The 10,937-nt window shown below is 48.9% G+C and overlaps 1 protein-coding gene across 1 annotated transcript in view; it reads right to left on the bottom strand.

Moving 5' to 3' along the window:
- Positions 1-10,808, bottom strand: part of VIPAS39 (VPS33B interacting protein, apical-basolateral polarity regulator, spe-39 homolog) — a 13,622-nt gene extending 2,814 nt beyond the window's left edge. Inside the window, exons 1-15 of the mRNA XM_009646580.2 lie at positions 10,752-10,808; positions 10,348-10,450; positions 8,963-9,106; positions 7,923-7,961; positions 7,521-7,585; positions 4,843-4,899; positions 3,824-3,916; positions 3,140-3,173; positions 2,596-2,698; positions 2,480-2,507; positions 2,221-2,294; positions 1,583-1,658; positions 1,149-1,283; positions 572-613; positions 82-171 (exon numbers count right to left, since the gene is read on the bottom strand). Of these exons, the coding sequence (XP_009644875.1) occupies positions 82-171; positions 572-613; positions 1,149-1,283; positions 1,583-1,658; positions 2,221-2,294; positions 2,480-2,507; positions 2,596-2,698; positions 3,140-3,173; positions 3,824-3,916; positions 4,843-4,899; positions 7,521-7,585; positions 7,923-7,961; positions 8,963-9,106; positions 10,348-10,450; positions 10,752-10,808 (1,140 nt within the window). The remainder of the gene's footprint in view (positions 1-81; positions 172-571; positions 614-1,148; positions 1,284-1,582; positions 1,659-2,220; positions 2,295-2,479; positions 2,508-2,595; positions 2,699-3,139; positions 3,174-3,823; positions 3,917-4,842; positions 4,900-7,520; positions 7,586-7,922; positions 7,962-8,962; positions 9,107-10,347; positions 10,451-10,751) is intronic.
- Between the last annotated feature and the right edge of the window lie 129 nt (positions 10,809-10,937).

The following is a 10,937-nucleotide window of genomic DNA, read 5'->3' as shown; positions in this document are numbered from 1 at the left end:
GCCAGTCTGTCTGGTACCTGGCTTGCTCTGGAGTTATCAGTACTTGGAATTGAGTGCCCAGCAAGGCTTTCCACAGCTCACCTTGGTGGTAAAGAGGGCATCCACATCATCCCAGGCTCGTAGCTTGGCACGGGCAGCCAGGGCAGTCAGCACATACTGCTTATCAGGAATCTGCAAGGCAGAAAGCTGCAGTCAGAGCACTAGCACAGCTCAGGCTGCCTGTGTAGTTGGACAGGAACACCACCTGCCCCCAGCCCTGTCAGGACCCACACCAACAGCCAGGCAAGGAGGCGAGATGCTGCTTGAGGACAGGGCCGGCACTGCAGAGAGCAGGAGGTGGGGATTTGCAAGTGCTGCTGCATCCAGGGCACACTCAGTAAAAGCCTCCACATGGCTCCCACTCACCTTTCTGAGCCTCCAGAATGGCCTTGCTCAAGGCAGATGCCATGCCCCCCTCCCCATCTCAGTGCTGAGCCCCTCAAACTTCTCCTAAGTCAGCCCCCTCACTAAATACAATTTGGCTGCCCACATTTTCAGCTAGTGCTGCCAAAACAGCAGGAGACTTACATACCTTAAATGTTTTCTTCAGGTTGGTTGGACTGCTGAATGTTCCCTAAAGAGAGCAGGTAAGTCAGTGCAAACAGCAGGGCAGGCCACAGGAGAGGTTCAGACACATGTTGTAAGGCATTTGCCTCGCACAGAGTTAATCTCCCAAAGTTTTTACTGCTTTTGCTCATGTCATTGCTACAGAAGGAAACAGCTGGCAGACGAGAGCAACTATGCTACCCCATTAGCTCTCTGGTTTGGTTTCCACTATGTCTTCAACTGGTACACCTCCAGCACTTCCAGGACCAGTATCACACACCTCAGCCTCATGGGATTAAGGGCCAGTTCTGTCTCCCTGGAGCCCAAAGTAAAAGACAGTGGTTTCTAGGATGCAGCTCCCTGACAGGCTGTCCCAGGTTGAATGTCCCATCTTAGAGCACAAAAAACTCCAAGATGGACAAGGGGATTTGGGTTCCTCTAGGTCTCCCTGAGGGATAAAATATAACCTCCTTCCCCTTCTTCCCTTAACATGCCCCATCTTAACCACCCCACACAGAGGGCTACGGGGATGAGATGTAACCCTTCCCCCACATCATCCTCACCTCAGGCTCTGTGTAGTGGTAGAAACAGGAATAGAAGAGGGTGGTCACTAGTGGCATGTTAAGAATTGAAGCCTTGCGAGGATATTTCCGAAATATCTCTGACTGCCCAGCCGTCTCCAAGTGCCGATCATTGGCCTGTGGAAACAGGAATACAGAGAGGGTGAACATTAGCCAGGGCAACTGCCTGACCTAGCTGTGGGGTAGAGACCTGGGGAGAGTGTTGTGACAGCAGTGCACAGGCACAGCCTCAACATGCCATGAAGTCTCAGGTTTGGTATTTCACACATGTGCCTGGCACAGCAGCTTAGATAGCAGTTAAACTACACTAGCCGGGGCAGGCTGGTTAGATCGGAAAGTGGTGTAAGTTAGGGACAGACAGAGGTCTCTTGCAGCTAGTCCCAGTCATCTCCTGACCAGCAGGGAACATTTCATACCTCAATGATGATCTGTCGCTCCAACAGGGTATAATGGTCTTGGATGTGGGAGGTATCCTCAGCCGAAAATGGCAGCCTGGCCAGACATGGAGGAAGGAGTCACTGTCAGCAGCTCTTAACACAGTACCCTTAGAAGGATGCTCTCCTCTACCAAACATGCTCCCCACACAGAGAGATGTGGGGAACAAACTCCCATTCTCCCGAGCCTGAGTGGCTAGTAGGTACTCAAGCTCCTGCACTGCTGCCGTCTCCAACTGGCTCTCTCCTAGACAGGGTCCAAAGAAGGAAAAACTATGTGGTCTCTCTCACAGAACAACTTAAAGCTGATGCTACCAATTTCCCCAAGTGCTCAGGCACCCAAGCTTTCATCCTTCACAACCTGAAGGGTCAATGGTCAGAAGGTCCCTGAGGCATCTTTGCCCCCAAGTAAGCAGCAAAATCTGCTGGACTAGCGGTCAACACAAATTCTTCCTCTCTGGTCTACATTGTGTCCACAACACCTCACTCCCACAGAGGCAAAACCAACATCAGCTCTCAAACTACATAAGCTGTGGCACTGGGACAGAGGTCTAATTTGCTTTACTACCACCTTCTGTGAAGCACCTACATCCCTCCCACCCTCTTGCATTTTTTCTTACCCAATGCAGCCTTTCAGAAATTCCCTCCTTTTTTCTACATCCTGGATGTTCAAATGCTCCCGGTACTGGGACAGCTGGAGGGAGAGGGAAAAGAAGCACAGTCTGTTCTCATGGATTTGGGAGATACAGGACTCCATAGGGCAAAACGGGGATGCAAAGCTCTTGCCTGACTACCAAGCACCCTGCAGCCAGCCTCCCCCTGCCCACTATACTCCCTCTTCAACGAGGAAAGGGAGCTTCTGCTCCTGGGAATACTCACAGCAACTTCCTCAGTCCTGTCTAGGAATCTGCAAAAGGGAATGAGCAAGCATTAACTTGGAGGCAGGTTCCTAGCAGCATGCTCAGTCCCACCACAAGGCTGGGCAAAAGCCTCACCTGAGCAGATCCAGAAGCAACTTCTGCTCACCCGATTCTTTGAGAAAATGGATCAGATGACATAAGGCCACCTGTCGCACCTCCAGCTCCCGAAACAAGATCTCTACACAAAAGAGAAACATGTACACGTGGGTAAAGCAAGTTAGCACTACCAAGCCAGAGGGGGCTAAGCATGGTGCGTGGACTTGCAAGCCATTGGCAGGATTCCTTATCCCATTTCAAAGCACAGTCTTGGAGGCTAGAGCACAGAAGAGCCTGTCTGCTAGGTTGCCAGCTGAATTCACAGCAGCGTGCTATCTCTACAGATTCATTTTCTTTCACTGCATCACCACTACCACCTATCACTGCTTAAAGCTCCTCTCTGGGGCCTTCGTGGGCATCACCATCCCCCCTGCCATGTTACACTTGCTGCAAAAATATTTCATGCTCAGTAAAGTAACAATAGGCCAGATGCTCTCTTGGTGACTTGCACCCCGTGAAAGAACTAGCCCCTCTGCCCTTAACTGAAACACACTATAGAAACGCTGTCCCCGGTCACACTTACCTCTCCTTAGCGTCCGTTTCAGGAATATCAGGACCTGTGAGCACAGAGAAGCAGCTCTCAGCTGACCAGATCAGTCTTCACCAGAATTAAGACAAACAAACAGCAAACCGGTCAAGGTCTGGGGAAGCTTTTGCAAAGGGCCTCTAAAGACACAGCTCTTACATCACTGAACTGAATTCTGCTACCCGCTAGACACAGGACAAGCAGTGAGCCAGGGCCACAGCTGCCTGCCTAAGCTCCTGCTTGGGAGCCTAGATAAGCAAGACCAAGATTTACAAAGAAAAACTTCCATGAGAGATCCAAGGGCTTAAAAGACCTGGATGAGGGAAACTCTGACAGTCCCATTGCTGCCTGATGCTTTGGAAGCCAGATAAGATGGAGAGGTCCCTCAAATCTTCTGAGCTGAAACAAGCAGATTAAACCTTGGCTTTCAAGCAGTTGCTGCAAAGATCTCTAAGGCTGAAGAATCAGGTTTCGTGTTGTTAACCTGACATGAATTCTGCAGAGTGGAATATGGAACTTCCCAGTTTTAAGCTTTGACACTTTTCAGCAACTTCTTGGTTTTAAGTAAAGAACAACCCCCCATCTTGCAAGATTAGGTGGCCAAGTGACTGCATTCACACAAGCACCCTCTGTGGGGTCACCCAGGAAGTCCCAGCCCTATATGGCCCCAGCAGGACTCACAGCTGTAATGACATTTCCATCATGCCCTGCCACAGCTTCATCCAAGAGCACCAGCTTGTCCTGCAGGGAGCGAAATCTCTCTAGAGAGCAGACCTGGAGATAGAAGAGGTGTAAATAGGCATATGGGACATCAGACAATCCCCAGGCTGAACCAGCCCCCAAGGTACTACCTATTCATCTGCTACAAGCCCTTCAGCAACATGAATAATTGCCATCCCAACCAGCAGAGAACTTGTCATTTAGCTGAAACCATGTGCTACACAATCTCTGGGAATCTGTCCACAGGGGTCGCAGAGTTAGCCCTCATTACTGCCCAGGCTAGAACAGCAGACATTGTACATTCAGCACAAACACCCTTGTAACAAGGCAAAACTTCCCTGTACACCACAAACCACCAGCCCTGACAGGAGGAGGGGACTCTGTAGGAATTCCACGGAGAAGAACAGAAAAGTAGAGTTGTAAGACTCTTCCTCCCTTCTTTTCACCCTGTAATTGTGGCCTCTCTCAGCCTTTAGGTCACCTCAGCCTTTGAGGAGACACATGCAGAGTAAAACCACAAGCTCCCTGTGTGCTCACTGCTAACTGAGACAGCTGAGACTAAGATTCCAGGTCCAGTGTAACCAAGATTGCTTCCATCTTCCTCTGTCCATTTGCCACCAACTAAGAAGGGAAGTAAAGCCCCACACCCTCAGATTTTTTCCATAAACCCAGCCCCAGGGAGCAGAAATGGTAGAGAGGGACACAGCAGTACAGATAGATCCTGTCAGAGCCTAGCTGAGGGGATGACTCAAGTAAACAATGCAACAAAACCCTGAAGGTCTCCTGCTGCTCCTGAGCTAGCATGCTCCTGGCACTGCCACCTGGCAAAGCAGCAGGCAGAGCACCATCCCTGCTTGATGCTGCAAGCAATATGGATCCCCTCCCTGCTCCCGGAACTGCCAGGAGCACAGGGAAATGTAAAGCAGTTTAGGACCAGCCACCCCGTCTCTTGCAAGCAGGTGGGAGTGTAAAGTCCTTACCTTGCCCCTCTGCATTCGCCTGACTGTGTCTTTGGGGCTCCAATCACTGCTGTAATCCTGCCACAAGAAAAATAAAGAGCTCTTGAGCCTCAAGAGGCCAGGTCACGCCAGCTATCCCCAAGCTGCTTTCCCACTTGTGCTGGATCAGAGTGATGGCTCATGTGTAGCTTCTCAGACTTAACAGCTGCCCCAGGGAAACTGTTAGTAGGATGTGTCCCCATAGCATTCAGGTGCAGATGGTGGGCCCTCAGACTCTGCATACTGGTGGGGAGGGAAGCTAGAGGCTCAAATGTTAATACAGAGTCTTTCTATTGCCTCCGTAAGGTCCATCATCATATCCTTTGTAAGAAGTGCACTTCAACAGGTTGTCCTCCTTGCAAATGAAAGCTCCAGTGTTGCTTTCAGAAGGACAAACAAAATACATGCAAAACGGACAAAGCCCAAACTGAGGGGGAAGGGGTCAGTTTCTTGTTACAATTCAGACAGACTTCTGCTGGTGAGCCTTCCCCAGCAGTGTGGGGAACGCAGGGACAGCAGCCTCAAGCAAGTGCCTGGAGAGTTGCACAGGACTAGTACAACATGACAAGTGCACTGAAGCCTGTAGCGAGACCATCTTAAGGTATTATGCTTCTGCTGCTGCAATGACAAAAGTTCTTCCCCTGCAGCTGCTATGATATTGAAGCACCGGATAACAAGTGGCGGTGGCCTGAGCCGCTCCTGAACTCAGACTCCAAGAAGGCACCTACATCTTTGTGAGGCACTCAAGCCAGTGGTTGCAATTCAGCCTTCTGCCTCAAAAAAGGCCAGAGAAAGGGAGTAACCAGAGCCAGCTCTGGGGACGCTGAATTTTAAATTCAGTGAAGATTTACTGAAAGCCCAAATCTAAAGAAAAAAAGGGCTGACCCGGTCCTATTAGGGAACCACTACCCACAAGTCTTTCAAGTCAACGCGTAGCTGAGCGTCAAACGTCCTGAGCACCAGGGTTCCTTCCAGCACCTCTGGCCAGAGGCAGCTCCTCAGCCCATCACTGTCAGGACACAGGTTCAAAGCTGCCATTTCCCTTCCTGCTTTTAAAGAGCTGTACAACCCTTCTCCTTCCTGCTTCACTGCCTCTGCAGGCACAGAACAGACTACAACAGGGCACACTTATTTCTCCTGCTGTGCTTTCAGGAAGTGCTGCCTGTTAGGTGATGTGATTAACGGCTAATCAACATAAACACATCAACTTGGTGAGGATCAGATGGCCAAGGACAGGTGGAGAAAACCCAGTAACTTCATCAGTGCAGTCTGAGCACACTGGCTTGGCCATGCCTTGCCACCATCAAATGAGACAGATTAGGTCATTATGCATAGCGTAAACCCCTTCAAGATGAGTAAACCAAAGAAACTTTCCCTGAACACCATGCAACCCTAAAGAGGCACATGACAGTATGAGATGCAGGGGAAAAAGATCCCTGGGATGTTTTAAGAGGGTTGTGTGAATGTGTGAAGCTTGTTATGGAAGCTTATGGGAAAGACAAAAAGCAGGGGAAGGGAGGGATCAAAACTAATTGGGCAGGAACAAGCACGGGAAAACAGAGGGAAAAGGGGCCACAGGGTGCCAGACAAATTTAAACAAGTGGCTAGTTAGTGTGCCTGTCTGACTGAGCCCTGAAATGGATCGCTCCAGTCTGTCTTATATTCTCATTAAATTCTATATTTAACTACCTACTATGTGGGTGGGCTCTCCATTTCAAGTGTATGTGTTTGTATGAACGCTAGTGAGCTTCAAGCTCAACCAGCCAGTGAGTAGAAAAAGCAGTCTGAGTACCAGGAACTGGAATGGGACCATGAACCCTAGGGACTCAAGGATTCCAGGTGCCAGCAACTGGAGAAGACTGGGGTCTGGGATTCAGCTACAAAACAAACCGGATGTCTAAGACCAGCTACTGGAGAGACCCGTAGAGTGTGTGTATGTTCCACAAGTGGAATTCAAGCCTCCTCAGACAAAAAGTAGGCTCAGGATCAGGCTTGAGTATTGTGTGTTTATGTGTCTGTTGATAAAGGCATTGGTTTCTGCCTGTTAATTCATGTGTGCAGCTCTGTTAGTACTGTACATGTCTGTATCTGTTAGGAATATGCACTCAGTCCTGTTACTAGCTGGACCTGGGGACATGGAACCACAACCTCACACTTAGTAGGAGGAATCCACCCAGTCTCAAAATCCACTAGATTCTGCAACACCTAACACTGCCTATCTGGGAGAAGAACATTCCTGCCAACTGGAACTCCACCTCTGTGCAACTCCCTCCGTGCTGTCCCAGTGATTCACGGACAAGAAATTTAGAAGCCTTTAAATTTAAAAAAATTTAAAACCACATGTGATGCTAATTCATCTGACCCAGCATGAAAGCAGCTTACAGGCAAAGCACTATTTAGAAATCCTTTTCACAAAGCCTGCTGGGCCATTCATTAGGAGAAGGAGTAACTAAGACCCCCAGCAAAGCTCTCTACTTCTGAGCAAAACCAGAGAACACCTAAATTACTGTGAGGCTGCATTTTGCAGCTCCCTGTCCTATTCCCTGCATTGCCCTCTGGTGTCTGAAATAGCAATTAATCACTTCCCATGAAACCAACAGAATAGGAAGTTGTCCTGACAGTACCCTGATCTCAGCACACTACAAACACAGGCTGCTCACCTTATACTCAGCTTTCGGTCTCCGCAGCTCTGGGGCGTAGTTTTTAACTCCTGTGTCAGAGAGGGCTGAGAGGAAAAGGCAAAGCTGAGTAGCACATCAAACTCCTGATTCACATCCACTTCCAAAATTGTCTTTCTCTTCGTTTTCGTGGCAGAAGACCCAAACTCAAGCACCAAATTGCAATACGAAGTTGCTCTAAAACCAGGTTGTCAGTTGTACATAAGCAGATTACCCCAAACCATCACACCAACTCTTACTTCTTTGCTGAATGCCTTTCAGACAACCCATGATTCAGTTTCCCTTTCTGCAACATAAGGAAGATGACACTTCCCCATTTTGGAAATGCTTTGGTTTACGTAACTCTGCACCCCTCCCAAAATGAGGCAGGGATTCGAAACTTACCATCTGAAAGGGACTGGAAGCTTGGAAGTCTGTTTCGTCCTGAAATCAAAACAAACACTCATGAGAGACTGTCTCTTCAGCACCAACATCTCTTGCAGAGGGAACACAAACCTAGACCACAAGCCAGCATGCTGTAGCTATGCCACTGTAGAACAAGCCGCTCGGTATAGCGATTCACACTCCACCGGCATAGCCGGGGCTCACCTGCTTGCAGTCTAAGACTCTGAAGTTGCCTGTGGCATCACAAACCATATCACACCTGAGCCCTATCTGTGCTCTTGTTGCTGAGGCCAGGAGAGGTTAGAGAGCCTGAATTCACTCATCTGCCTACAGAGCAGATGCTCAAGCACACAGCACTGCTTTAGGCCATGGCAGCATGGACAGCTTCGTTCACCAGGGCTGTGATTTGGATACCTTTCGTTATCACTGTATTATCAAAGTTGAGAGTAAAAGACCACCTCAGAGAAAGAGAGACAAAGTAAAAGCTGGTTTGTTGTCTGATGGTGAGACAACAGAGCTGAACTCTTGCAAGCTGTGCAAGCCTCCTCGTGGCCTGCTGCGCAGTTCCTCCATAACCAGTTAAGCTACCACTCCTGTTACCATGTGTTTGCTGAACCAACTATAACATCAACAGCAGCCAGCTGAAATCCAAACAAAGGACAATCAACCGGTCTCCTCTGCAGATCTGAAGATCAGATGAGGGCCACATGGGTCAAGCCAGTCCCTTTGTAGCCTCCTCCTTTCCATGGTACAAACAGATTACTGTACAGCACTATGCTCTACCATGCTGTCCTGTGGAACCTGGCTTTTAAGAAGCCATAATCTCCAAAGCCCCCTCCCATACCACAAGAGCATGTAACCTCCTGCATAAGGCGGTCTCCAATTTCTGACCACTGAGAGATATGCTCCCACACTGAGATCAGAGCCTCCCTGTTTTGAAATACACTTAAGAGAAAACAATTTACATAAGATAACACAATAGCCCCTTGACACTCTTGAGGGAAAACCCATTTGCCCATATTGTATATGAGGAACCTCACCTTTGAATAGGCTGCTTAGGGAGTAGGAGGAAACTTGTTTGGGAAAAGCAGCATAGGAGGAAGAGCCCTTCTGTAGGCTGGAGTCTCGGCTCTCCAGCGAGCTAGCGCTGCTGGAGGCTGTCTCTTTGATTGACCAGGAGATACCTATGCGCAGACAGAGGTAATTTATAACAGAGAAAATCAGTCTATAAAGAATGATCTTATGGCATGGCAGAAATGTTACCAAGTTACAGAATCCCAATCTCATGTAATACCGCTTGTTAAACAGTTGCGCATGGTTCTTCAGAAATGGCTGATTTTGGCAATGTTGTACAGCTGGTTATGGCTTATATAAAAAAATGCACAGACCACCCAACATTTATATGTTGTTGCATGGGGTAAAGCATAATCCTTGCTCTAAAGGTACACAGCAAGACACAGAATCCCTGGCTTACCTCAAATTGCAGAAGCATAAGAGCATACCTTCCTGAACACTGGAAAACTAAGACAGTTTTCCTCCCCACGCAGACAAAACAGCTATCAACATGCATATGCCGCTGGCAACAACGCATATGTCTGCCTCCTGCTTGTTCAAGAGACAGTTTTCCCTTCTTCTCGCACAGCTGTACAACACACACATTTGAGGAGAGGGTGATAGAGTAAAAAAACTGATAGGTAGAGACCTTGGGTGTGAAAAGAAACAGCCTGAACACAAGGGAGGAGCTACAGCACAGCACAAGAACAACAGAGTCTTTGAAGGTCCTCTGGGGGATCCAAATGTGAATTTTCACTATTTGGCACTGGCTAGCAAGTGCCACATATTCTGTGGGTCACGAACTCCAAAGTGCAGCAGACAGCATCGTGTCTGGGTCATGAGCTCACTCCCATCATCACTAGAAACACATTTGCTTAATGCCTACAATTCCCTTTCAAACTTCAAGCATAAGAGCCAGTCTATAAACACACACTAAACCTTACAATATCTCCTTAAAATGCTGTGGGGACAAAGCACAGAGAACTTTAAATGGTGCCATTTCAGGCAGCAGTGTGAAGGAAATGAGCACCTAGAATCCTGCGGGCCAGCTAAGCATGATGAATACCAAGCCATAACCTCCAAAACATCTGCTCTTAGCTGGGCTACATATTGGGAAAAACACAGTGAATTCCCTCCACTTGTCTGCACTCCTCCTCTTTATGTATCTTAGGCTTCTGCTTGCTCGCTTTCCATTGGGTTCACACAGGTAAATCAAGTGTCTCACAGTGTGACCCGAGAAGACTAGAATTAGATTAGATACGCAGGATTAGATAGTAAGTAGTACTCCTGACCTCGACTAAATGACATGACTTAAGCAGTAATTTTAAACTCCCTCTGCCTCAAGGGTAACTTGCAGTACTTCTGCACTTACTTCCCACAGGTTCTCCACTCCAGCTGACCCTCTCAAGGTCATCGTCATCATCATCATCGACGATATCCCGAAGGCTGTTCACTGCCCGTTTGGATTCCTTTAGCTATGGACAAAAGAAAGAGCTTGTACAAAGGCCACCAGTGTTGCAGAGGGTGCTTTGTTTCCTATTACCTCCAAACAATCTCTCTCAGAGCTTTGAATACAGCTTCTTCAGCTTCCACCGCCTCTTCTGCAGGAGATATTTAACACGTGTAGGTGTTCAACAGACACAGCAGCCCTTCTTCACCACTGGGAATCCAAAGGCCACCGACACCTACACAGGCACCGACAGCTCAACCAGCAGGAGATGCAGTTTGGTGCACGGGCAAGGAAACAGCGTCCTAATGAAATTTCGGATCGACTACCGTGGGGGGCGAGACGGGAGACCCTGGTGGCCTCCACACAAGGCAGGAGGCGAGCATCCACCCCCCACCCACGAAGCACAGATCCTCAGCAAAGCGCGGGGCCGAGGCCCGGGCTGAGACGGCCGCGGGGCGGGGGGGCTGCCTGCGGCGGGGGTTCCCACGGGGGGGGAGCCGGGCCCGGGGGCG

This window comes from Egretta garzetta, unplaced genomic scaffold (genome assembly GCF_000687185.1).
Source record: "Egretta garzetta isolate BGI_Z169 unplaced genomic scaffold, ASM68718v1 scaffold79, whole genome shotgun sequence".
In the NCBI taxonomy this organism is placed as follows: Eukaryota; Metazoa; Chordata; class Aves; order Pelecaniformes; family Ardeidae; genus Egretta; species Egretta garzetta.
This window is presented reverse-complemented; position numbering and strand designations above follow the sequence as displayed.